Source organism: Lygodium microphyllum, chromosome 9 (assembly GCF_053477565.2).
Source record: "Lygodium microphyllum isolate KBCC chromosome 9, Lygodium_microphyllum_v1.1.10, whole genome shotgun sequence".
Taxonomy (NCBI): Eukaryota; Viridiplantae; Streptophyta; class Polypodiopsida; order Schizaeales; family Lygodiaceae; genus Lygodium; species Lygodium microphyllum.
In genome coordinates this window covers 126,257,847-126,284,763 of record NC_141143.1, presented here as the reverse complement: position 1 = coordinate 126,284,763, position 26,917 = coordinate 126,257,847, and the positions used below count along the sequence as shown (strand labels likewise).

At 44.6% G+C, this 26,917-nt stretch overlaps 1 protein-coding gene across 2 annotated transcripts in view; it reads left to right on the top strand.

Annotated features, from left to right (window-relative positions):
• The window catches only part of LOC148031559 (S-adenosyl-L-methionine-dependent methyltransferases superfamily protein), a 48,891-nt gene that overhangs the window by 10,794 nt on the left and 11,180 nt on the right, over positions 1–26,917 (top strand). The window contains exon 3 of one of the 2 annotated variants that reach the window (XM_087685105.1): positions 26,598–26,684. The exons of the other annotated variant lie outside the window; for it this stretch is intronic. Coding sequence (XP_087541231.1) covers positions 26,598–26,684 — 87 coding nt within the window. The remainder of the gene's footprint in view (positions 1–26,597; positions 26,685–26,917) is intronic. 2 annotated transcript variants of the gene reach the window in all.

Genomic DNA, 26,917 nt, shown 5'->3' with positions numbered 1-26,917 from the left:
TGAGGGTGCAGCCACCGCTCCAGAATCCTTGGTTTCCTTCTTCTTGGTGTCCTTCGAGTCTTTATCAGGGCAATCCTTCTTCCAATGGCCAGTCTTTCCACAAATATGGCATGTGGAGTCTTTGTCCTTGTCCTTCTTGGACTTGTTATCCCCCTTCTTCTTCTTTTGGTCCTTCCCCTTCTTCTGAGAGGCTTGACCTGTCAACGCCTCCGACTTGGAAGCATTCTGTCCCTTTAACTGTTCCTCTTGGTCCAAGACCATAGGAACCAACTCCTCCCACCGAAGAGTAGACTCTCGCCCCGAAGCAATAAGGGCAGAGTAAAATGTACCGAATTGTGGCGGCAACTGGGACAAGAGTGTGATCGCCATGTCTTCGGAGGAGATCGGCTTCCCCGCATTCTGAACCTGCATCTGTAGCTGCCTTAGCTTATTAATGTGTTCCCTTAGCGAAGAAGACTTATTGACGGACAAGGTCCGCATCTGTACCTCCAAAGAAACCCTCTTCATCAGGGTCATCCGATTGTACATTTGATCAAGCTCCAGCCATATCTCACGAGCCACCGTCAAGTGCTCGATGTGAGCGATCACGGCTGTAGTGCATGATAGAAAGAGAAAGGATCGAATCCTGGCATTCAGTTTGTCCCAATGAGACTGGGCCTTGGCCAACTCCGCACGAGCATCGGAAGAGAGTTTGGACTCATCTCTTACCGAAGGCCGGTCAATATCTTCCTGTACCAACTCCGCCAAATCATAGGACTCCAGAATGGCCAACATCATAACGCGCCATATGCGGTAGTTGTCACCGTCGAGCTTCTGATCTGTAGGAAGAGCCGGTAGGACAGGCACCTTCCGGTCCATAATCGCCTGGAACTCCAAGTCCATCTCTGTAGACATCTTCACCTGCAATGCCTTCTCAAACGCAAAAGCAGCCCCCTCTGACTGAGTAAACTCAGCCTGCTAAGGCTCTTCAGCATCCCGAAGCTCCTTCACCCGCCGGAGGCGATGAAAAAGCAAAACCTGCACTTTTAGGTTGAAAACTCAAACTTTCTCCGCGTAAAACAGCAGTAAACAGCAGCAAATCCACCACCTGTACTCCTTTCCTGTGCGCCCACACTCGTTTCAGCCTTGTTCCAAGGCGCAGCCCTCCTGTCTGCCCTTAAATGCAAAAAACGCAAATTTGTGTCGCGATGGAAACTCCTCTTCAGGTTGATTCTGCGCTCAGTCAGCCCTCAAACACTGCTCTGATACCATGTCAGAGTGCAGCGGTGCGGAAGCGTAGGACTGAGAGAGAGAGAACACAGAGAAAGAAGGGAGAGAAAGAGACAGTGTACACTGAAGATCTGCTGTATAAAGAATGCTGAATACAAAGATATACACGGGCGCAGTGCGCTGGACTGCGTGTCTCCACCTCGACGATGCGACCTGCTGTCCACCTCGAAGTCTGCTGCAGTCTGCACTGTTTGCTGTTTGAAATCTGTGAACAGAGACAGAAATCTGCACGGCACCAGTCTGTAATCTGCGACAGAGAATAATGGCCAGACTGCTGAAAACGTCAGCAATAAATTGGCGAAAAATCACCTAGAACGGGGCGCCAAAATAGGGCGCAGCCAGGAATAAAATGGCTGCAGGCAGTCGGACTGCCACGTGGCAGTCCGACTGCTGCAGGTCCGACTGCAGCAGTCCGACTGGACTGCACCTGCCTGGCTGTACCTGCCTGGCTGTGATCCTCTCTAACAGCTTTTAGAGCAACAACCAGATTGCAGTTGGTGCATTCAAATGTTTGTGGGCCTATGCAAACAATGTCATTGGGCGGTTGTTACTATTTTGTGACATTCATCGATGACTTTACATGTTTTTGCTGGGTCTACTGTTTGAAAAAGAAGTTAGAAGTGTATGATGCATTTTTGGCTTTCAGTGCATTTGTTGAAAATAAATCTGGATGCAAAATTAAGACTCTCCGTTCGGACCGAGGGGGGGAATACATGTCCTCTATGCTGAATTCCTTTTTGAAGCAGAAAGGTATAGTCCATCAGTACACTACTGCCCATACTCCACAACAGAATGGGGTAGCAGAGAGGAAGAATCGGTCACTCGTGGAGATGGCCAGATGTATGCTGAAGGCAAAGAGCTTGCCCCATAGTTTTTGGATGGAAGCAGTCATGTGTGCTTGCCATATTTTGAACAGATGCCCTACCAAAGCCTTGAAGACCATCACACCTTTTGAGGCTTGGAACAGCCGTAAACCTTCTGTTGGCCACTTCCGTACCTTTGGGTGTCTTGCCTATGCCCATATTCCACAGGTACTTAGAAAAAAGTTGGACAACAAGGCTGTTAAGTGCATTTTTATGGGATATAGCAATGAGAGCAAAGGCTACAGACTCTATGATCCTGTTACAAAGAAGGTTTTTGTTTAGCAAGGATGTTGTTTTTGATGAAAAATCAGAATTATCCTTGGCTGGTTTGGACACATATCAGGCTGCCCGTGATGTTTTTGAAGGGCTGTTGCCCATTACTTTTGGTGATTCAGCTGGAGCTTCAGAAAATGAACCTAATGTTCAGCCAGCTGCTCCTATGGAAAGTGCAGAAATTCAGCCATTGGCTGATCGGAATATTCAGCATAATGTTGAAACTGAAATTCAGCAAGAGCTTGCACACAGTCAGGAAGCTAGACAGTTACCTAGATGGTATTTGCAGACTATGCAAGATAGTCCCTTGGATGCACCCATGGCTGGTCGTACTAGAAGGCAAACTTGTTTGCATGATTCAGCACATACCATGGAGTTTGTTATGGCAGCAAGTACTTTTGATAATGAAGAGCCTGAATGTTTTGAGGATGCACAATTTTATTCCATCTAAATGGAAGTTGACCTATTAGAGCATTGTTCACCTCTCCCTAGCTGGTAGGGCCCTAGTGGTCAACTAGGTCCCTTTGGCGACAACGTGGTACATTGCCTCTTGTTGATGTCTTTCTTTGTCATGTGTGGCTCAGCTTGCTACCTAGTGTGGAACTTCCTATGGTCCCGGCTCAAATGCGTCCAAGGATTCCCTTACTAAGGTGGCTTGGGAGATCATCTATCATCGCTCTAAGGGAGGCTTGGAGATCATTGATCATGAGCATTAGAGTCAGGCCCTATTGGTGGGCAAGCTAGTGGTCCAAGGGCTTACTCTAGGTGGGTAGACATGGAAAGTGCTCCTTTAAGAGGGCTTTTAGGATCTCTATTAGGTGAGGAGTGGATATGGTCTCTAAGATGGATCTTCACCATGATTGCTACAAGTCTGGCAAAGCCTATGCAAGGTCCTAGAGTAGTGGGCCTAGCATGCGAGGAGGAGATTGACATAAAGCATGTTATCTTGAATCCGTAGATCTGAGATTGTGATAGGATGCCACTAGGGGAGCTTTCACATCAAGTGCATTGCTTGGGAGATTGGCCGTGCCCCCTTTGTTAGGATTTGGGGGGACATCTATAGGATCACGGATTTGGAGGTTCTATAGCATGCAACAAGATACTAGAGAGGGTTAGAGGCTAGGAGGACGGAGATTGATGAAGCAATCCTCCAAGATTGGTTAGCACTCCCCTCCTACACACAACCCCCCCTCCCAGTTAGAATTTGCCAATTCTATGGGCAGTTACCAATGTTTTAGTTAGTTAGTTTGCAATGTAAACACAACTAAATTAATAAGTTGTGCCACTACATTTAGAGTTAGCTAACTTCCGGTGAGTTAGGGGTTTGGTCTACCTTAGATCTAAGGTTGTATTTTCATTCTATTACTTTCATTTTATCAAGTACACTCTATAGTTTCGGCTCACATTGTCTACACCATTGTCTACTCTTACTCTCTCGTTTCTCTCTCCTCCATAGCTGGTTCAGCTCCCAACATTTAGTATTAGACTCGTGTGTGTGGTTCTGCTCAGCTACCGTTGCCCTGTAAAGAAAAATACCCTAACACAGAAACATAAACAAAAACCGTACGACAAAGCACAGATTGATAAAAAGAACACAGTTAGGGTTAGGGTTAGAGTAACTTAGAGACAATGAACACATTGAATAAATGAAATGATATGACTACTAATAATACGATGCTCATGTGGCAAACACACTATGCAGTGAATGAATACTGAACCTCGAACTCCTGTATCTCTAGGATCAAGGCAGGGGTAACGAGCTAGAGAGTGTGTCGTATTCCGAACGGATCCCGAATCGCAGCAAGGCAGCCTCCGGATGTCGAACACCAGCAAACGCAGTAGTGAGAAGCTGGATCTGATGCAAACAGCAATGAGGAGAGAGAAATACAAAAAACGGAGCCTGCAGGAGAGAGAAAGACTATAAACGTAGGCAAGACAGCCTGCAGGAGAGAAATACTGAAAACGGAGCCTGCAGGAGAGAGAAAGACTGCAGCGACTATAGACAGGAGAGAGAAAGACTGCAGCGATCGGGGTGTGGGCAGCACGCTGGTAACACCTGAAATCTTCAAAAACGAGATTGTAAAAGAGTGGTGGGCTGGCTGCCAATTTATAAAAAATTAGAGTTCTAGATCCTCTTCCACTTAACTTTCTCGATCCACTCCCCGTTTTAGGGTTTTGGCTAAAATAAGCCTAAAATAAGCATGTTTTGGGGTTGTTTAAGTGGCTAAGTGCATTTCTTAGCACAACACCCCCTCTCAGGCCCAAAATAGGGCGAGAAAAGTAGGCCAGCCTAAATTTTGATTTACCCCAAGGCATCCCACCCCAAAGCAGCCAGGGCATCGGACAAAAGGTGCATGTCGGCTGCCCATTGGCCTACCAAGACTACAGAGGAGATGGATATCTTACTAAGGGAGCTGAAGTGATCACCCTAGAGAGGTCAGGGCATCGGACCAAGGGTGCTCGTCGGCTGCCCAAGGGCCTACCAAGGCCTACAAAGACAGATGGAATCAACAATGGCCCAAGGGTAATGCAAAGGGAGATGCAAGATGTCATGCTCATGCAATATGCTCTGCAACGATGCCATTGGGGGAAGTGTTCACTTGCCCAAGTGTCCTTTTACAATCAGGTCATCTTGATAGTGCGGATGAAGTTACAAATGCCTATAATACAATACAAAAGAATAAGTGAATGTAATGTCTAAAAAACTGTAAACATCATTACTGTCACGATCAAGAGTAGGAGCCACCCCCTCTCAAACTGGAAGGGAAAGCAAGAGGGAAGCACCCTCTCCCCGTCAAGCTGAAGAAGTAGGGGAGGGTGTACCCAAGCCGATCCTGGATAGCAGGTACTGAAGAACCGGCCGATTGACCGCTTTGGTCAAGATATCTGCAAAATTATTCGATGAAGGCACAAACTCTAGGCGAATAGTGCCTAGCTCAATCTGCTCTCTGGAAAAGTGGAAGTGGACTCCCACATGCTGTGTCCGTGGTGTGATGATCGGATTGCCCACAAGGGCAATGGCACTCTGGTTGTTGCAGTAGACAACTGTGGGAGAGTCACATGGAAAATGAAGCGCCGCCAGTAAACTCCTCAGATAGATGGCCTCGGTGGTGCCATCGAAGAGAGCCCGGTACTCAGCCTCGGCTGTGGAAGCCACCACCGTCTCTTGCTTATGGCTGAACCAAGAAATGGGAGCCGTACCCAAGGTAAAGAGGTAACCGCCATGGGAATGCTGGGTGTCAAGATCTCCTGCCCAATCAGAATAAGTGTACCCTTGCAACCATAAACTAGAACCATATGTCAAGCCATAAGAAAAAGTACACCGCAAATAACGCAACACACGAAGACATGCAATCCAATGTGACATCCTAGGTGCTGTGAAATACTGACTGAGTATGCTAACTGAGTAAGCTAAATCTGGCCCAGTGTGAATTAACCAAAGAAGTTTTCATACAACAAAACGATAGGTGTGTGCATCGAAGGGCTGTCCTAGGGTATCCCTCTCGTAAAAAACAACATCCCGCATAACGATCACCTTGTTTGTCCGAGGATCGAACAAGCGACAGGGTTTTGCTTTAGAGGAATATCCCAAAAAGATAAGGAGATCATCTCGGGGAGTAAGCTTTCCTATCTTGCCATTAGGCGTGTGTATATACGCATGACACTCGAAGACTCTGAAATGGGAAATAACAGGCCGAGAGTCAAAAAATGCCTCATACGGGGTCTTTTGAGGAAGAGCCACAGTTGGGCACCAGTTGAGGATGTACACCGAAGTGTTAACAGCCTCGACCCAAAGGCGCTCAGGAAGCTCTGTTGCGAATAGCATAGAGCGTACCATTTCCATGACTGTGCGGTTTCTACGCTCTACGACTTCATTCTGAGAGGGGGAGTTGGTAGAGGTGAGCTGACGAGAAATGCCATGCTTCTGTAGAAACTCAGAAAACTCGTGGGAGATAAACTCACTACCGCTATCACTCCTCATGCACCCAACACGACGACCAGTCTGGTTATGAACCAGCAATACTCAAGCAGAAAAATATGTGAAAGCATCTAACTTATGCTTGAGGAAGTACACCCACATGTATCGAGAATGATCATCCACTATCAAAAAGAAGTACAACGCGCCATTCAAAGCAACAGTGGATGTCGGTCCACAAAGATTAACATGAATCAATCTAAGAGACACCTCAGCTCTATGTGTAGACTGCTGAGGAAATGGGGTATGGTGCTGCTTCCCGAGCTGACAGGCTTTATAGACATCTCAAGCTAGCTTTAGGCGTGGAAGGCCCTGAACCAGCTCATGGCGTGACAACTCATAAAGTGAGTCATAACCAAGATGCCCTAAGCGAAAATGCCAAAGACGCTCATTGTGCGTAGGCTCCCAAGATGTGGCTAAGGCTTGGAAGCTATGGAACACAGAGCCTTCGGCGGTCGGCTCGGTCAGAAAATGTGTTATGTGGTATAGGCCATTAGGTTGTGCCTCACCGCTAGCAATCACTAAACCAGTTAGAGAGTCAAGGACCTCGATTGTGGTCGCTGTAAAGAAAACTGCTCGCCCCAATCGACAAAGTTGTTGAACAGATAACAAGTTCACCCCAAGTTGAGGGACATGATATACATTGTCCAGCGAAGCCAGATCCGGACCCTTGTCAGTGGCAAAACTGACGCAACCTTGAGCCTGAATCTTGACCAAGGAGTTGTTTGCTACACGGACCCGCCCGGCTGACTGCAGGGGCTCCGGTACGGAAAATGTCCTCTATAGGAGTCATGTGATGTGTAGCTCCACTATCCATAATCCAAATTGGAGTTGAAGTGCTCGGCTGTGACGTGTGGGTCTCTGCAGTAATCTCGTCGGGAGGCAACTCATAGATGTGGACGAGACTCGCATCTGATGTCTCTATGGAGATGATATGGGCCTCTGCAGACCAGCCAGACAAGCCCTCTAGAGTTGAGAACGTTGTCGACTGAGATGACTATGCGGTGGCAGTGTGAGTTTGACCTTTAAACTGCCCCTTGCCATCACCTTGCCTCCCTTGCTGGGGGTTGCCCGACTGAGGGGCGAGGGTCTGAGACTTAGGTTTTGGTGTTGTGCCTCGTGCCTTTGATCGACACTCGTCGTCAAAATGGCCGGCCTTTTGACAACGTTGACAATACCTATTCTTTTTAGGTACATTCTGCCACCCAGGTTTGAGTTGTGACTGGGAGTTTCCTTGAGAATCCCCAAATTGATTTAGCTTTTGAGTTTGATTTTGATTTTGAGTGGAGGTTTGGTTTGGTTTGCCCTTCCCTTGTTGCCCTTTCTGAGAATGAGCAAGTAGAGCCTCCTCTGAAGAGGAATTCATATGAAACTGATCGAATAACCGTGCGTAACGCAACAACTGACACTCATAGAATGTAGGCATGGTAGGCTTTGAAACTATTCCTTCCACAAAATTGAAGTATTTCTTGGGGAGTTTATTTAGGAACAATGTGACCTAATCGTCAGAGGACTTGGGAGTCCCCGTAGTGGAGAATTCAGCGAGGAGACGCCGATACTCAGCCAACTTGACTTTCAAGTTATCCCGGTCAGTGATTTTGAAAAGCTGAAGCTCATGGTCAAGATTAATACGACAGTTCCTATCTCGAGCCGCATAGCCATTGGTCAAGTATGCCCATCGCTCTGACGCCAAGTCAAAATGTTGAAGTTGAGAATGAAACTCTGGCAATAAGCCCTGCATCAGCTCGACAATAATGGAGGCATTCCTAGCCTTCCATGAGCGGACGACCTTGTATGGAAGAAATGCGGGATTGGGTTGGGGTTCCAACCCCTGCACTAGATCCCATAGGTTCTGTGAATCAAGGACATGTCTCATCAAATTCGACCAAGTAGTAAGGTTTGAACTGTTAAAACGAGTCTTGTCATTAAATGCATTCTTGGCAGAAGATGAGCTAGAACCATGAGGTGTCGGGTGGGTGGAGTAAGATGATGGTGGGAAAGATGGAGGTGAGAGTGTCTGATAAGAGTAAGAAGGAGGGAGAAGAGGTGGGTAGGCAGAAGTAGGCTGTGAGTGTCCAATGAGTGCGGATTGATGCGGAGGCACTGGAACATGAATGTTTCCATAAGGTGCCGGTGTAGGTGGAGGCACCGGGACACAATAGCCTTGTCCAAAGTAAGGCTGGGACACAGCATTATGATGAAAAGGTCCACTAGGCAATGCCATGGAGGCAAACTGTGGAGGCAACTGATCCACACTCGGGAGAGACAGAGTGGAATACCCAGGCTGCAATGATCCCGAAAGTGTGTATGAGGTAGGTGGAACACCACCCAGCTGAGGGAAGGATGAGGTCCTAAAGGATGTGCCTATGTTTCCATAATCCCTCGGTGTGATGTGCGGTGCGACATGAGGTGTCTAAAATGGAAATGCAAATGGTGTAAATGGAAGTGGTGAAGCAGCAAAAGAATGTGGTGGGATGGGTGAGTTTTGAAAGTGAGGTGTATGAGATGCAGATTCTTTTTGTTCATTTTTATCATTTAAAGACTGAAAATGAAACTGTGAAGATGATGATACACCATGTAATGAAGTGAAAGGAACACCAAATTCATTCTGATTATGTGAAGTAGACGGAAAAGAAGGAAGGACAAAAGAAGAGTTACCTGGCTTTTTCTTATAATCCCCGCGACGTGTGTTGACATACAAGAATTGGTCCTTTAGAGGGCCTTTTCCATAGTCAACAGAGTGGACTCTTTCTTCCACATGATCTCTACCAGTGTATTGCAAAACAGAAGAGGTAAAAGAAGAAGGCACAAAAGACGAATCAAAAGTAGCTTGCATCGGAGAGGACAAAAGAGTCTGAAAAAATGGAACATACTCTGAATCTTACTCTCCAAGAGGGGGGCCCATCTCTGATGGATGTCTCTACGGCCCTGCAACATCATCAGACTTATGTGCAACATCTGAAGAGTGAAATCCATGCATACCTTCATTTAGAAGCTTTTCTTGAAGGGCAATCCTTCGGTCGAGCTTCTCAATCTTCTTTTATCGATAGGCTATGATCAATTTATATTCCTTAGAGGTCAGCTTGCCTATCTTTTCTTCCATGTACTCAGATGTTTCTCCCACCATGTCGGAACTTTGTGGAGCAAGCTGATCGGCCCACTCTCGCTCGGTTCTCGATATAGGCTGATCTGGAGACTGAATCAATGTTGATGTGTTCAAAGTCATTTGAACCTACCGTTGTTCTTGCTTCTTGCGAAGAGCTTCAGATCAAAGGCCTAGGTTTCTCAGAGAGTACCAGGCTTTGATACCATGTAAAGAAAAACACCCTAACACAGAAACATAAACAGAAACTGTACGACAAAGCATAGACTGATAAAAAGAACATAGTTAGGTTAGGGTTAGAGTAACTCAGAGACAATGAATACAGTGAATAAATGAAATGATATGACTACTAATAATACGATGCTCATGCGGCAAACACACTATTCAGTGAATGAATACTGAACCTCGAACTCCTCTATCTCTAGGATCAAGGCAGGGGTAATGAGCTGGAGAGTGTGTCGTACTCTGAACAGATCCCGAATCGCAGCAAGGCAGCCTCCGGATGTCGAACACCAGCAAACGCAGTAGTGAGAAGTTGGATCTGATGCAAACAGCAGTGAGGAGAGAGAAAGACTAAAAACGGAGCCTGTAGGAGAGAGAAAGACTAAAAACGCAGGCAAGATAGCCTGCAGGAGAGAGAAATACTAAAAACGGAGCTTGTAGGAGAGAGAAAGACTGAAAACGGAGACTGCAGGAGAGAAAAACTGCAGCGACTACTGACAGGAGAGAAAAACTGTCAGGGTGGCAGCTTGAGCCTGCAAACGCAGCAGTTTGCTGGCGTGGCAGGCTGTACGACAGCAGTGCAGATGAACAGCAGTCAGTCGCCAGGTAGAAACAGCAGCAATCAGCGTGTGGAGGGCTGGAAATAGGCGCCAGACTGTATGGAACAATGATGGACAGCAAGGGCTGAGATATTCTCCGTGACCGGGGTGTGGGCAGCAAGCTGGTAACACCTGAAACCTGCAAAAACGAGATTGTAAAAGAGTGGAGGGCTGGCTGCTAATTTATAGAAAATTAGAGTTCTAGATCCTCTTCCACTTAACTTTCTTGATCCGCTCCCCGTTTTAGGGTTTTGGCTAAAATAAGCCTAAAATAAGCATGTTTTGGGGCTGTTTAAGTGGCTAAGTGCATTTCTTAGCACAACATGCCCAAGGTCTTGTAGCCACCAGCTCGAATATCTGTGAGGAGCAAGGAGGAGTTGCCCCAGCCAACTTGTTGCCGGATTTGTAAAGCCTCTATAGGCTATGCCACCGCCTCTCAGCTCCTTGCATCGATTGTGGTACTACCTGCCAGTTGACGCTTATGCTGTCAACCACCAGATCTGCCACCGTTTCTTTGTGCGTTGTCCACAGTCTGTGCACAGCTGTCTTTAGCTCTATCTGCTGCCGCCTCTCCCCAAACAGTGCTGCCTCCTTTTCTGCAGCTGCTCGCTAGTTCGCCAGTCACGTTGCCTAGGTCTCCTAGTCCACGCTGTTCTCTGCTTTGCCTGGTTACAACTATATTGCCTTGGTTGCTCACAATGCCATTGTCCCCAGTCGTGGCCGCCTGCCTCCAAATCTGTGTAATTGCACCTCGCCCTATTGTGCTTCTGCTTGCCTTTGCCTCCAGTGCTGCCTGGAAGTGCCACCACTAGCTGCATCTGTCATGTTGATGTGCTGCTGCCAATTCTAAAGCAGTGGTCGCCTACTCAATTGGTCATGTCATGTTGTTACATTTGCTCGAGATTCAGCTCATGCCGCACAAGATTTGGGGATTTTGTCGATGTTTGTTCCCAAAGTTCAAGTTGACAACTGATTCAAAGAGATTTCTTAATTTCTTCAGATTTCCCACTGAAAATTTGGGGCTTTGGCCATTTTTGAGTCTGGCATGCATCATAAGGCAAACCGACACCATTAGTTATTGTTGACACACATCTTGAGGCTACACTTCATTAAAATTTCAGATTGTAAGTATAAATCTTTGCAATTTCTCAAAATTTCTTCACTAAGATTTGGGGTTTTTGGGTGGCGCATCTCGAAGCAGTGGACAGGTGCTGCAACAACATTATTTTGCTGTTTATGTCAGATTGGGTAGAGAAATTTCTTCAATTTTGGAAGATTTAGTGAAAATTGAGGATTTTCATCATTAAGTTGCTGAAATTAACAACTGGCATGCATTTCGAGGCACATGCAGTGGTACAACATTGAATTGCTGTAAATTGCAGATTGGGTATTGTTTATTGTAGAGTGGGCATATTTTTCAAGAAGATTGAAAGTTTTGTACTTGCTTTCGTATCCCATGTTGGGATTTTGATACTTAGTTCAGTACATTTCACACTTCAGCTTGGAAGTGTTTGGCTGCTCAATTTGGGCATCAATCTGTAGCAATGTCAAATCATGATACATGGGATCAAAGCTATATCTTGAGAGTCCTCACTTATAAGGACAAGCAAGATGGCACCAACTATCCTCTATGGAGGTTTATGGTGCGCAATCTACTTGTTGCGAAGGATCTGTGGGATTATGCCACAGGTGATTTGTAGAGACTAGGTGAGCTTGCACCTTAGACACCTCAATGTGGTGCTAGAGGACAACTAGCTGCTCTTGTTATTGCCCGTGCCCCTCTTGCAAGAGATCGGAGGAGATGGGATTCAAAGGATGCACATGCTTTGTCATTGATTGCCTTGTCAATTAAGAGAGCTATCATAATTCATATATGGTTATGCAAGACCTCTAGAGCAACTTGGGATCTCTTGGAACACATGTTTGCAGTTGGTAAGGAAACCAGAATCTCTTACTTATGGAGAGAATGGCTAATGTACATATAAATGAGGGTGACAGCATGATTGATACCCTTACACACTTGCAGGGCATCTTTGAGCAGTTGCTGAATATTGATGAGGTTATTTTGGATGCAGAGATGGTGAATGTCATTGTGAATTCACTCCCAGAGTCTTACCTTGACTTCCACATCTCACTGAATTTATCCTTGAGGGGAGCAGCAGCCCCTTACTTCTGTGTAATTGGAAGGCCTCTTATCACAAGAGGAACAAACTCGAAGAAATGCTGCTATGCGTTTGGGGGATGTAGCCATGCTCTCTAAATATAAAGGCAAGGGAAAAGCAAAACAATACGTAAAAATCAGCCAAATGTTGATGTGGGACAACAATCTAACAAGGCTGCCCAAGACACAGAGAAGACAGAAAAAGAGGGAAAATGCCGCTACTGTGAGAAACCATGACATTACATTAATGAATGCAGGAAAAGGTTGGCCAAGGAGAAGGAAAACGATTTAGGCTTGGTTGTCCAGGAGACATCTGCACTTTGTCTTCAGATGGGGATGCTATAGCCAATTTTGTAGAGGACTGTGCATTCTTGACATGCAGTTATGACACATTCATGGCTGATAGTGCATTAAATGCTGTTGAAACACAACATACCTAGTATTTTGACAATGGGGCATCTAGGCATATCACTTCACTAAGTGTTTGTTCACATCATTGCATTTAGTCCCTATAGGGAAGTGTGTTGCATGTGCTAATAACAACGGTTATGATGTCTGTGGCGTTGGTTCAGTGCTGATATTGTTGTAGATGGATTAGATTTTATGCTCCTAGATGTCTCATTTGTGCTTGGTATCACAAAGAATCTCTTGTCCATTTCAACTTTCAATGAGCATGAATTTTAGGACATCTTTGAAGATGACAAGTGTATTGTTAGAGACAGCTTGATTACGCTCTTCAATTGTCTGGCACCTTGTATAAGGGCTTTTTCTTGCTAGGCACATATTGAGAGGAGTTCTCATGATGCTTTGGTAATTAGCACTCTTACGCCTGCTATGTAGAATGCGGAGCTATGGTATGTGTGATTCGGTCATATGAGTTTTGGCAGTCTAATAACTCTCTAGTTGCTAGATGGTGGATGTCAGATGGAGGATGCCTTAGCTCTTGTGGAGACCCCATCTCCTCATGCATGTAAAGGATGTAACTTGGATAAAATGCGTAGGTTTTCTTTCAAAAAGGATGGTGCTGTGTAGGTTGTCCAAAAATTTCAGCTGATACACTCTAATGTATGTGGTCCCATGAGGACACAAGCACTTGGGGGTCATCTCTATTTTGTTACTTTTATTGATGACTACTCACGATATACTTGGGTGTATGGGCTAAAAGCAAAATTTGATGTATTTATGCACTTTGAACATTTGGTTGCTAAGCTTGAGGTAGAAACTAGTTTAAAAGCGTAGATACTTTGCAGGGATAGAAGGGGGGAATATGTGTCGTACTTTTGAGACATTTTTACTCGAAACATGTATCACACATCAGGTCACTATGAGTATGATCCCTCATTAGAATGGCATTGTTGAAAGAAAGAATCGGACCCTCATGGAAATGACTAGCTGTATGCTTAAGAGCAAAGGTTGCTATGTAAGTTTTAGCTAGAGGATCTTTAGTGTTTGGATGCATAGCATATGCACATGTGCCGAAGGAGCGTTGTGGCAAGCTTGATAATAAAGCCTTTAAAAATGCATTTTTTTATTGGCTACAGTTCGGAAAGCAAAAGGCTATTGGTTGTATGATCCACAGACAAAGAAAGTGTTTGTCAATAGAGATGTTATTTTTGCTGAAAATGCAGCCTTTTCACATGATGAATTTGAAACGCTAGCAACCTATGACTTCGGTGAACTTGATGATGCTTTGCCTCCAACAGTGGAACATGTACTACAACAAGAAAGGGTTGTTGTAAATGCAGCAAAAATAGTCCCACGATGGCTATTGCAAACTTTCAAGGAGAGTAAAATGGATGCTCCCTTATCTCAATGCACTAGGAGGGCTGCTAGACATGCAACACATCATATAGGGGGGACTCATTTGGCTAGTATTTCGGAAGTAGATGATTCATATGTTGAGTATGTGTTCATAAGCTCATTGTTAGATGAGGATGAGCCTACTTCCTTGAAAGAAGCCTAGCAGGATGTACATTGGATGCAGGCCATACAAGAAGATTTGGATTCTATTGCCACCAACCATACATGGGATCTTGTTGAGTTGCCACTTGGCAAGAAAGCCAGGCAAGAAAGCCATTGGAACCAAATGGGTCTATAAATTGATGTACAAGGGTGATGGTACTATAGACATGTACAAGGTGTCAAGAAAGTAGGTATGTTCTAATACCATGCCAAGAAATGACTTAGCAACAAGAGAGGCAGTAGGGTTTGCAGGGAGGAATACGGAGTGTGTACGGCAAACACTGAGAAGAAAAGAGAGGAGAAACTCAAATGAACAAGATGCAATAATGAAGTGAATCTAATACAAGGGTGCAATAGAATGAAGGATGCCTTGGAGAAGGGAGATTGCTGAAGAAGCCTCTGAATCTACAAACGTAGGGATGAAGAGAAGTCACTTGGAGTAGGAAGACTGCAGTTGACGAGGAGCCTATGAATCTGCAACATAGGGATGATGACTGGTGATGCCTGGAGCAAGGAGATTGCTAGTGGAGGATGTCGGAGAAGACGACAGAGCCAACAACTGAAAACGCAAATGTAGTAGCCTTTGATGATGGAGGTGCCAATTGGAAGAGTAATGCTTGATGACTGGGGAGTGGCCAGGAACCAAAATGCAAAGGTATCGAGCTAGAAAAGGGTGACGCTAGCTACTGATGCAAACATCGGGTGAGTGGAGGACCTCTAGGGCAGCCAAATGCAGGGATGAACTGTCGCGTGAAGGAGAAGAGTTGACGCCAGGTAGGTGGATGCTGACACGAGCAGGGGTGAGCACCAAACACAAAGGAGAAAGGGATTCAGAAGCTATTGCCTGTGTGTGGATAATGATGCCAATAGGATGGACGCCAAATGCAAACCTAATGCAAGAATGCAGGGCTTTTGAAGAAGAGGAAGGAAGGAGAGAGGAGAGAGAAGAGACGAAAGTCTCAAAAGAAACGAGTGTGGTTTTCATGAGGACATGTATTTTTGAAACCTCACTTAACATGTGGATTAATTTTTAATCACATGGCTAAGTAAATGTTGCACATGTGAGGTGTAATTGGGGTTAGAGTAAATTTATGAGCTTGGGACCCGAGAAAATCATGGGATGTCAAAGGCAAAAGTTGCTATAAGTTATGCTGCACATGTACTTGGTGGTATTTGGTGCCAGTTGTTGGCCTAGGTCAATTCATTTGGCCATAAATGTCAATTGGTGACACTAGAGATGTGGCGTTTAATGGTACCTAATGCCGATCTAATGATCAAAGATGGCACAGAGAGACTCGGGAGTGGAAGATGCTTAGCCAATTTAATTATTGGCTAGTTACGTTATTTTTATGGGCACTGGTGAAATAATTATTAGATTAATTTTCAATAATCAAAGGTTGAAAATTAATATTTAATGATGGATAATGTTGGAAAAACCATTTGGGAAGGCTGCCACTTGACAAACTTGCCCATACAGGCTGGTAAAAGGCTGAAAAAGAGGAAAAACGAGATAATTCTTGCTGTAGCAAATGTGGGAGATTTGTGAGTAGCCATGGCCTATTTTCAGCCATTGCAGCCTGCCGCCATGAGTGAGTTTTGAGGAGGTGATTGGAGATTCGACCCTCCACAGCTGGCGATTGTATCCATGTACAAGGTGAGAGCTGATTTGGATGTCTCAATTGTAGACGACAACATTTAATGCTGTTGTGGTAGGGCAGCAGCTGCATTTGATTGATTCTCAATCATTCTTCGCGACAAAACTTTGAATTTTCTCTCTCTACAGCTTTCTCTCTCATCTCCCAGCCATTTCACAGCCTTGCTTCGAAGATCTCAGCATTTGGATCCTTGGAGACTGAGAAATTGTAAATTTCTCTGCCAGAAATTGGAAGCTCTAACATTTAGATTTTTTAGGGCTAAAGGTGAATTTCAGCTAAATTCAGGTGGAGGACTAGCCAGCCATTGAATTGGGGCATTTCCATCGTCTATGAAGTGGGTGAAGGCCAATTAAGTGCTCAAATCAAGGGGCAAATCAGATTGAAGACTTGCTGGTCACTTTGGACAGTAAGGGGAGTTTGGATTGCGAAGGAGATTGGGAGAATCCCATTGTAAATCAACTTCTTCAATAAAGATAAAGAAATACCGAAAGGGGCGCCAATTTTGGGGCCAATTGGGTGTGCATTGTCCAAGATCAGTAGGTAAATTTGCATTTTCAGATTTGCATTTACTGTTTGTTGCTGTAATTATGTTGTAATCAAGGATTTACCACCCATCCATGGAAGGAAGGCTGGTTTCAGTGGTGGTGAAGAATGAATGGGAGATGTGTCGTATATATAGACACAAATTGTCTTGAGTCTTGTCCACGGAAGTCTCTCGTACAACGTTGCAACTTTGCCGGAAGACCCTAGAAAGCCTTTTTGGGGCTGGAAATTGAAACCAAAAGTGGGCATGAAGAAATGAAACTGTAGCGAATGATATGGTTTCTCAAAACAAGGTACATTTGGTATAGCCAAAGGCTATGCATAGAAGAAGGGCATAGATTATGAGGAGACATTTGCTCCTACATTCTATATGAGTATAGTTAGGTGTTGCGAAGAAAACTGCTAGCGTTTGCACTGAGAAAATACATAGTGTACGACCATGACAGAAACACAAAGAGACAAACACAGACACAGAAAGCAAAACTCAAACCCTAAACGCAAAACTCAAAACTCAAACACAAAAACTTGAATACAAACAGAAGAAGGGAGAGAAGAACACAACTCTGAAGTGAATGAATACTGCAAATGAATATAAGAGTGTACAAATACTCAAGGGCAGAGCAGTGTGTCAGAGAGTGACGTCTACCGGAGACGGATCCAAAGTTTGTGACCACCAATCGAATTGTGAAGAGAGAGGAATCTGCGAAACGCTGATATCAAAGATTACTGGAGACAGATGCGATAACTGCAGAAGGGTGTGGTGATGTCAGGCGGCTCCTGATGAGTGCAAACACAAGCAAGAAGATGTCACCAGATGGAGGAGCAGCACTATACTATCGCAAGGCTGATGGAGGCCCAAACGTAGGTAGCCATGTCAAAAGATGACGTACCAACGAGATAGTAGGATTGGTGGGGAGAAACATGGAGTGAACTTCGCAAACATGGAGAAGAGAAGAGAAGAGAGAAGAAACTCTGATGAATGGAATGATGAGGTTCCGAATCATGGAGTGAATGTAATACAAGGGACCAAGGGTGCTGTAGCACAAGGAAGATGATGAAGACAACCATGAACCACGAACCGCAATGTCCTCCTGAAGGGGTGTGAGGGTAGTAGAGAGGTTGGAGAGAAGAGGCGACGGACCGAATGAATCAGCCGTGAGGAATGAATGAGAGAGTGGCCTATAAATATGCACAATCAGTCTAGGATGGTGCCCCTTTTTGGGGCTGCAAACCCTAAACGCAAAACGCAGAAACGCAAACTGCAAGTGAAGGGTTTCTCAACAAGCTAAAGGGTGTGGAGACTGACACTTGACTGATGAAGATCAAATGCAAGCACTAGATGATGGTGGAGAGGATGGCGATGGCAGATGGAGGCCAAACGCAACCTGGAAGGAGATGCCAGACTGTGGGTGACAACTGGAAGATGCGCCAGGGCACTGCAAGGTTGGAGGGGCTGCCATGTGTGAGTTGATTCATGGCTGCAATCTGCAAAAACGAGATGGACTGAATAGAGAACAACATACCTATTCATAGAAAGTTTGGATCCTCCCAAGTAGGGTTGTACTTATGGGACACAGACACTCTCTAAGAACACATTTTTATTTAAAGAATAAGTTTTATTCATTAATTAAGTACGTTTTGGGGTTGTTTAAGTAAAGCTAATGCATTTTTAGCTCAATACCCCCTCTTAGGCCCAATAATGGTGCCACGAGAATGAAGGCTTGCCAAGCCCTTTTTCTTTATTTTTACCCCAAGGCATCCCACCCCAAAGCAGCTAGAGCATCGGACAAAGGGTGCATGTTAGGTTGCCTAGTGGCCTACTAAGACTACGGTGGTTATTTTACCAAGGGAGCCCAAGTGATCACCCCAAAGAGAAATCAGCTATGGACTTTTTTTTTTGGGAGGGCTTTTTAGGTGTGAGGAAGTTAACATTTAAGTGAGGGTTTCACATAAGTTTTCGTCCTATTGAGTATTTGTTCCCCTGATGGAAGTAAAAAAGGGATGGTCATACCCAAGACCTTTACAAAACAAGCATACTATCCCTACCATCATTGGGTATCAATGATGAAGGAAAATATAATGAGGCACTTTGGTGGTGTGGTGTGATTAGCTGCCGGTGGAAACAACTTAGGATGCGCTCAAGTGGTGCTCTATACAATGAGATGCAAAGTATGCTACATGCTGAAGAATGCTCATGTAGCATGTGCCACTTAGACAATGTCCCTCCTGGAAAAATTGTTCACTTGCCCAAGCGCCCTAGTACAAAGATGATGAAATCATGCAATGCAAAGGGGAAGGTACAACAGGGGGTAGAAGTTGATGTCGAAGACAAGTGCTGAAGCTTGTAGAATACCAAGAAGGGTAGGAACCCTCTCTCAACCTGGATGTAGATACTGAAGAAAGAAGAGGAGCTTGATGTTGGTCTTCATGTGGTGTTGAGAACCATAAGGAATGGAAGAAGATGATGATTTAACAACTTGCATGATGTCTATAAATTCCTTGCACTATATTCTTACCATTGAATGTTCATACACTTTTGTACAAAATTGTTCCATCCATTCATGTTTCTAAAAGAAGGGGATGCCATTTAAGTGGGCATTCAATAAGCTTAAGAAAAAGCTCAAATCAGATCTGAATCCTTCTGAATCTTAGAAAGCCTTTTCTAGTCTATTGCGATACATGTCAGAAAAGTATTGGTGTAGTCCTCATGCAAGATGGATGAGTTGTGGCTTATGAAAGTAAACTTTTACATGGTGCTGAAAGAAATATGAGATGCTACACGATTCACCTCGGGAGGGGAAACCTCTATGCTAGAAGAAGAGCAAGCACTCCTAGGATGATGAAACCATGAAAGGAACGGTGTGTATCCCCACGGCTCTAGCCCAAGTAGGACCAAAGCAATCTGCAAGTTAGCCCTACACTGAAAGACAAAACCCTGCAAGAGATGAGAATCTGCAAATATGGAGGTCAATGGTGAGATGCTCGAAAGTAAAACATAATAGAGAGAAAATCTAACTTAAAAGACAATGCAATGAATGTGTATGTGTGTGAGTAAATGCAACGGAAGACTTAAGAATGGAAAAGCAAGGACAATGAATCCTTGGGCATGACTCTAAGAGTGCGAAAAATGGATGCTAGGCTGACCTAGAACATCCTAAAGGAACTAGAGACATGCTAGTCTAAGAAGGTGTCCACTAGCGCGTACGTCCAGTAGTAGGCTTTGCCAAGGGAACGCTTGGCGAGGTGGAGAGGAAGGTGAGATGGATGCATGAAGTGCAACAGGATCGGGACCTGCAGACCAATCAGCCAGTCCCTCAGGGGTAGTGAAAGAGACTATCTGCTGAGGCTATGCTCGGGCCACATGTCCAGCAGTAACAACGGGTGTTGAAGGAGTAGATGAAGCAGGAGTGGAAGGTGTAGATGGAAGACCTTGGGCCTTGGAGCGATACTCCTCGTCCACATAGCTTGCTCTCTGGCAGTGTATGCAAAACCGGTTTTTCTTAGAGAGTTGCTGCCAGGTCGGTCTAGATTCTTTGGTTCCATTTGAGCAAGAGGAGGCACCCTTTGATTGGCTTGCCTTCGTATCTTGCGAGTTCTTGCTAGTATTGGTTTTCCCTCCCAAAGAAGAGGCAACCAACCCCCTTTCCTTTGAATAAGATTGTGATGTGGATTTCTTGTGGACTTGATTATGCAGCCTTGCATAACAAAAGAATTGGCACTCAAAACTTGTAGAAGGTTGGCAATCGAGAAAGGGAGATGATGTGCTGAATGAATTGAAGTATTTTTTGGGCAACTTATTCAAGAAGAATATAACCTGATCGTTGTTTTGCTTTGGAGAGCTAGTAGTGGCGAACTTGGCGAGTAACCACCTATATTCATCCAGCTTGACTTTCAGATCATCCCCTTCCTTAATAGAGAACTCTTGAAGCTCAAAGTCGAGATTTATGCGCCGAGTACGATCTCGGGCCGCATAGAGGTCGAGAAGGTGACTCCAACACTTTTGGTATAGGCTCTAGACCAATGACGAGGTCCCAAAGACCCTGAGACTCGAGCACTTGTTGCATGAAATTCGAGCAAGTGGTGAAATTCGACCCGTTAAAATGAGTCTTATCCGTGAAGGCATTCTTGGCCGTTGCAACAGGAGTGATAGTGCTCGAAGATGGGTAGTGTGAAAAAGTGTAATGGGGGTAAGATAGGGGAGTGGAGTGCACTTGGGAATGGGCCCCAGAGTGCCCACCAAGCATGCGGGTAGTGTGTAAGGTGGATCCATAGGTAGGGATGGGCTGAGTAGGCATGGGCATGGTAGCTGTATGAGTAGCCCATGGTGGAGGTGGGATGGAAACATGTGGAGCAGAAGATGGAAATCCGTGCGTAGGTGTAACCCAAGGTAAGTGGGATGACGCACCATAAACCGAGGATAGAATCCCTTGCGTCTGAGTGGTCATGTGAGAGGTGAATCTGGGGGCAGTGAGGGGGATGCCCATCACAACTATCCTAGGTGCTATGGGTGTGCTCATTTGCGGAAAGGTGAGTCACTGTGTTAAAGGGTGGCATTCCCCTTGACGAAGTACCATGGTACAAAGAGGTAGAGAATGGGGTAGAGAAGGAGAAGGTGCTAGGAGCAGAGATGAAAGATCCAACCCCTAGTGTGTGTGAAGCGGATGTGGAGTGTAATTCGAGATTTTGAAAGGATGAAGAGAGATGATCAAGACTGAAGGTAGAAGAGGGTGGGATGGGAGGAAAGTGAGAAGTGTGTGTTACATGCTCAAATGAAATAGAAGCTATAGATGTATTTGAATTACGTCTACTTCGTGAGCCCCCTCTATTAAAGTTCACATACGCAAAGCCATCCGGACCATGCACCTTAAAAGAAGAAACATGTGAGGGTTTTGATTCATTCAACTCAAAAGGATTGTACGAACTTGACACTGGACTTGGCTGAAATGATAAAGATGGATTACAAGATGCTCCAAACTCCAACCTCACCAACCAATCGGAATGTGGTAGCAAAGCTTGTAGGAGGGGTGTAAACATTACCATACTTGTTGCGGTAGTACTCCTCAAAGTCCTCCTTTGTCATGTTAGTGAAATTTGGAATAGGAGTAGAAAAAGAAGGTGAAGGTGAAAGTGAAGTGTTGTCCCCCTCACTGAGTCCATAGTACCGTCTTAGGGTTGCCAGTGATGGAGAAGCCTGATAGGACATCATAGGAACTGGAGAAGAAGGTGTTTGGGACATTGTGATTCGGTTACGAGTCGTATTGTGTGCCTTGCACAAAGACTAGCTCTCCATAATATCCGTAGGATACTCTTTACAAGAGCAATGGCTCTGATATCATGTGAAGAAAACTGCTAGGGTTTGCATTGAGGAAACATAGTGTACGACCACGACAGAAACATAAGAGACAGATACAGACATAGAAAGCAAAACTCAAGCCCTAAATGCAAAACTCAAAACTCAAAGACAAACAGAAGAAGGGAGAGAGGAACACAACTCTGAAGTGAATGAATACTGCAAATGAATGTAAGAGTGTATAGATACTTAAGGGCAGAGCAGTGTGTCAGAGAGTGACGTCCGTCGAAGATGGATCCAAAGTCTGTGACCACCAGTCGAACTATGAAGAGAGAAATCTGCAAAACGCTGACACTAGAGGCTGCTAGAGACAAAGGTGACAGCTGTAGAAGGGTGTGGTGATGTCAGGCATCTCCTAATGAGTGCAAACGCAAGCAAGAAGATGCCGGAAAATGGAGGAGCAGCAGCTACATTGTCACGAGGCTGATGGAGGCCCAAACGCAGGCAGGTGGAGGGTGTGGAGACTGACGCGTGACTGATGAAGATCAAACGCAAGTACCAGATGATAGTGGAGAGGTTGGCGATGGTAGTTGGAGGCCAAATGCAGCCCAGAAGGAGATGCCAGACAGTGGGCGACAGCTGGAAGAAGGCGCTAGGGCACTGCAAGGTTGGAGGGGCTGACATGTGTGAGTTGAATGATGACTACAATCTGCAAAAACGAGATGGACTGAATGGAGGGCAGCATACCTATTTATAGAAAGTTTGGGTCCTCCCAAGTGGGGTTGTGCTTATGGGATAGAGACACTCTCTAGGAATGCATTTTTGTTTAAAGAACAAGTTTGACTCATTAATTAAGTACGTTTTGGGGTTGTTTAAGTAAAGCTAATGCATTTTTAGCTCAACACGTGTGTCATTGCCATGACTGTAAATTATGGTTGGAAAGTACATGAATTGGACATCAAGATGGCATTCTTGAATGGTGACCTACTTGAGGATGTTTATTTGTCACAACCTTCAGGGTTTGTGGTCAAAGGCAAAGGGCACATGGTTTGTAAATTGCATAAAGCTCTTTATGACTTAAAATAAGCTCGTGTATGGTATGCTAAGATTGATGCTTAGTTGGCTAGCACTAGGTTCACAAATAGTTTAAGTACGCCCACTCTCTACACTAAGAATGAAGGGGGGGACTTGCTGGTTGTCATTCTATATCTAGGTGATATGCTACTCATTGGACCAAAAGAGCATAAAATCACAGATTTTAAGGCTGAATTGAAATATGCTTTTGCTACATTAGATATGGGCTGTTTACACTACTATTTGGGGATTCAATTAACCCAAAATCAGCATGGCATCATTATGTTGCAATCGTAGTATGTACGTAAGCTTTTGCATAGGTCTAATATGCAAGATTGCAAACCTATGTGCACTCCTATAGAGCCAAGGCTCAAGCTTTCCATGCATGATGGTGAAGAGATGTTTGATGTTGCAATTTATAGCTAGGCTGTTGGCTGTCTTGTTTACCTCTGCAACACATGACTTGACATAGAGTTTTTTGCATAGGTCTAATATGCAAGATTGCAAACCTATGTGCACTCCTATAGAGCCAAGGCTCAAGCTTTTCATGCATGATGGTGAAGAGATGTTTGATGTTGCAATTTATAGCTAGACTGTTGGCTGTCTTGTTTACCTTTGCAACACATGACTTGACATAGAGTTTGTAGTATTTCGCGAGTGAGCAGGTTTATGCACAGCCCATGGATAGGTACATTGGCAAGTTGTCAACTGGATCTTCAGATGTTTGCAAGGTACTCAGTCATATGCTTTATTATTTTCCGAGGGGGAGACTTGCACTTGCAAGCTTACAATGATTCAGATTGGGTTGGTGATTTAGACATTGTTGAGAAATCCTTCACCTGCAATTCGGGTTTTTGCGTTTCTGCGTTTTGCATTTAGGGTTTGCAGCCCTAAAAAGGGGCGCCATCCTAGACTGACTGTGCCTATTTATAGGCAACTCTCTCATTCATTCCTTACAGCTGATTCATTCAGTCGGTCACCTCTTCTCTCCAGCCTCTCCACTACCCTCACACCCCTTTAGGAGGACATTGCAGTTCGTGATTCATGGCTGTCTTCATCATCTTCCTTGTGCTACGACACCCTTGTTCCCTTGTATCACATTCACTCCATGATTCAGGTCTTCATCGTTCCATTCATCAGAGTTTCTTCTCTCTTCCCTTCTGTTCTCCATGTTTGCCGAGTTCACTCCGTGTTCCTTCCCGCAAACCCTATTGTCTTGCTGGTACGTCATCTTTTGACAAACACTAGGTAGTCTACTAGCGGACACTATTTCTTTTTGGGTTACTCATGCATTTTGTGGCTAAATAAGAAGCAATCTACAATGGCTACCTTGTCTTTTGAGGCTGAGTACAAGGCAGCCTTCATAGCAACAATGGAATGTGTATAGTTGCGTAGATTGTTGGTTGATCTATAGATTTCTTTGGAGTTCCTACGCCTATTGTTTTTGACAATTAGAGTGCTATTGTAGTGGCACAGAATCATGTGTTTTATGCAAAACACGTTGAGATACATTACCATTATGTCAAAGAGAGATGCTATGCATGAGAGATCAATTTGATGCATGTCCCTACATAGGAGAATGTTGCCGGCATTTTCACCACAAAACTTCCTCACGAGAAGTTTGAGGATTTTCGAAATCCCTTGTACTTGCTTTCCTTTGGTGATTGATCTTCCTATACTTCCATCACATTAGCATTGCAAGGGGTGTTAGAATTTGCCACTTCTATGGGCAGTACCTAATATTTTAGTAAGTCAATTTACAGTGTGAACTCAACTAAGGTAATAAGTCGTGTCATTACATTTAGAGTTACTTTTAGAGTTAGCTAACTTCAATTGAATTAGATGTTTGGTCTACCTCAGACCTAAGGTTGTACTTTTATTCTATCGCTTTCAATTTGACAAGTACATTCTATCGTTTTAGCTCACACTATCTACTCCACTTTTTGCTCTCACTCTCTTGTTTTTCTCTCTTCCATAGCCGGTTTAGTTTCCAACACACACACAACCCAACATCCCCCCTTCAAAAAAAAAAAAAAAAAAAAAAACCCAAACAAGAGCCAATGCAGCTAGGAGAGGTGTGAGTAGCACAGTTTTGGCCCATGGCATTTCTTGGTAGGTGGCAGGTGGACTCCGTGGTTTTCCCTAGGCACCTTCTTCTTTGTATAGAACGGTGACTGATTAGCCTTTGATATAGGATAGCAGGATATGGCCTTTCCTAACATTCCTTGAAGGAGGATCCGTGTCACTGAACTCCAAGGCACATATATTGTTTTGACATTCAAAGGTGCCACCTTTGGATAAGGGAGAGTTGGCTCTAGATGAGTTGGAGTGGCTTTGGCCAGCCACAAGAGTCACCAAGAAGCCCCAATATATCTTAGCTTACATAGCCTAGATTGATAGACATGTTCTGATGCAGCCTGATGTGGATTGGGCACCCTCACGTAGCAAATATTGGGCATAGGAGAGCTTCACAAATGCTTTTTGCAGGACCTTCAGGCAATGCGTTTGGATAGCTGGTGGTTGAGGAGAGTGTTGTACTTTATTTGGCTTAAAGCACATGGGAACTTGGCAGTTCAGACTTGGCTGGCCTAGATGTAGTAGGATGGAGTTTGTAATCATTGCCCGCAACAACACTTGGAGATTCCAAAGCATTGTCTTTGGTCATGCAAGGCAGGCCAAGTGGTTTGGAGAAGAGTCTGCTGACTACTCCATTGAGTTGTGCTATTCCGTGGTGTATCTCTTGGCATTTTGCTGCAATTAGTTAGCTAGGGTCGTCATCTATTGTATGAAGCAGAGATGCATGATATGATCTTCATCCTCGAGGCATGCTCTTGTGTTGTGGTTGCTATGGAGGCATTGCCCAGCTGCTAGGTATTGGAGCCTATGGTATGGTATCACGATCCAAGGTTTGGGAGATCGTTAGGAGCCTTACAAGGTGGCATATCTATGCTGCCAGATGGTTTCTAGTGGTGAGTCTTGCCTCTTGGTATACACCACGTCAACCACTCACTTTGCGGCCGACGGGATCAACTACAGAGGAACTCTTGCCATCAAGAGCTAATGCATTTGTTCATTCTCGCCTAGGGTGGCCATGGCTTGCTTTTAATGACACAATCAGGCGGCCCCACTCCTCCCCTATGGCTTCTATCCCCCATCCCTCCCAAAACACCTTGGGAGGCTTGTATATACGGTCATTGGTTGATTTTTAGACAGCTCCAGCTAGACTGTGGAGCATATGTAATCTTTGTTATAAAATTCTTCTAAGTAATCTGATCGGCCACATCTTTTTTTTCCACCCCACAACCACCAAAAAAAAATCCTGCCTGCTGTCTCCTACCTTCCCTTCTTATCTGTTCAGGCTTGTTTCCAGTATCTTCACTTGACTAACCTACTCTTTCAAAGAGGCTTTGTGGTAAGAACACCCTTGTGTACAACTGGGGTGATAACCATATGCATGCATGGTGCTTAGCAAGTATTATAATTAAACCATTTTGAGTGTGCAGAGAAGATTTTAACTGAGGTTAACATGTGCTACGTATTTGGAGATGGGCTAATATGGGCTTTGTTAGGGGACGTTTTAAGTTGACCTGGGACTTGTGTTTGACAGGAAAACTGGTGCAGTTCCTTGAAGGATTTTGTCAGAACTGCACAATCATTGTCTCTACATAGACAGCCTGTTGGAAATTTTGAAGAGGTAAGAGTTTAACACGTTGCAAGAAAGATTTGTGCATGCTGGACTATTTGATTGTGATTGTTGCTGATCTCATCCTTACTATGCTCTCCATTAGCTGCCTCTTGACAATAATACTATGTGCATGACATGTCTTTCACATTTTCCCTTCTAATTCTAGCTCAAGACACCATAATTCATTGATTTGGGTGAGTATGGCTTTCAAATGCATTGCAATTCTTTTCTGTGCTCTCTTT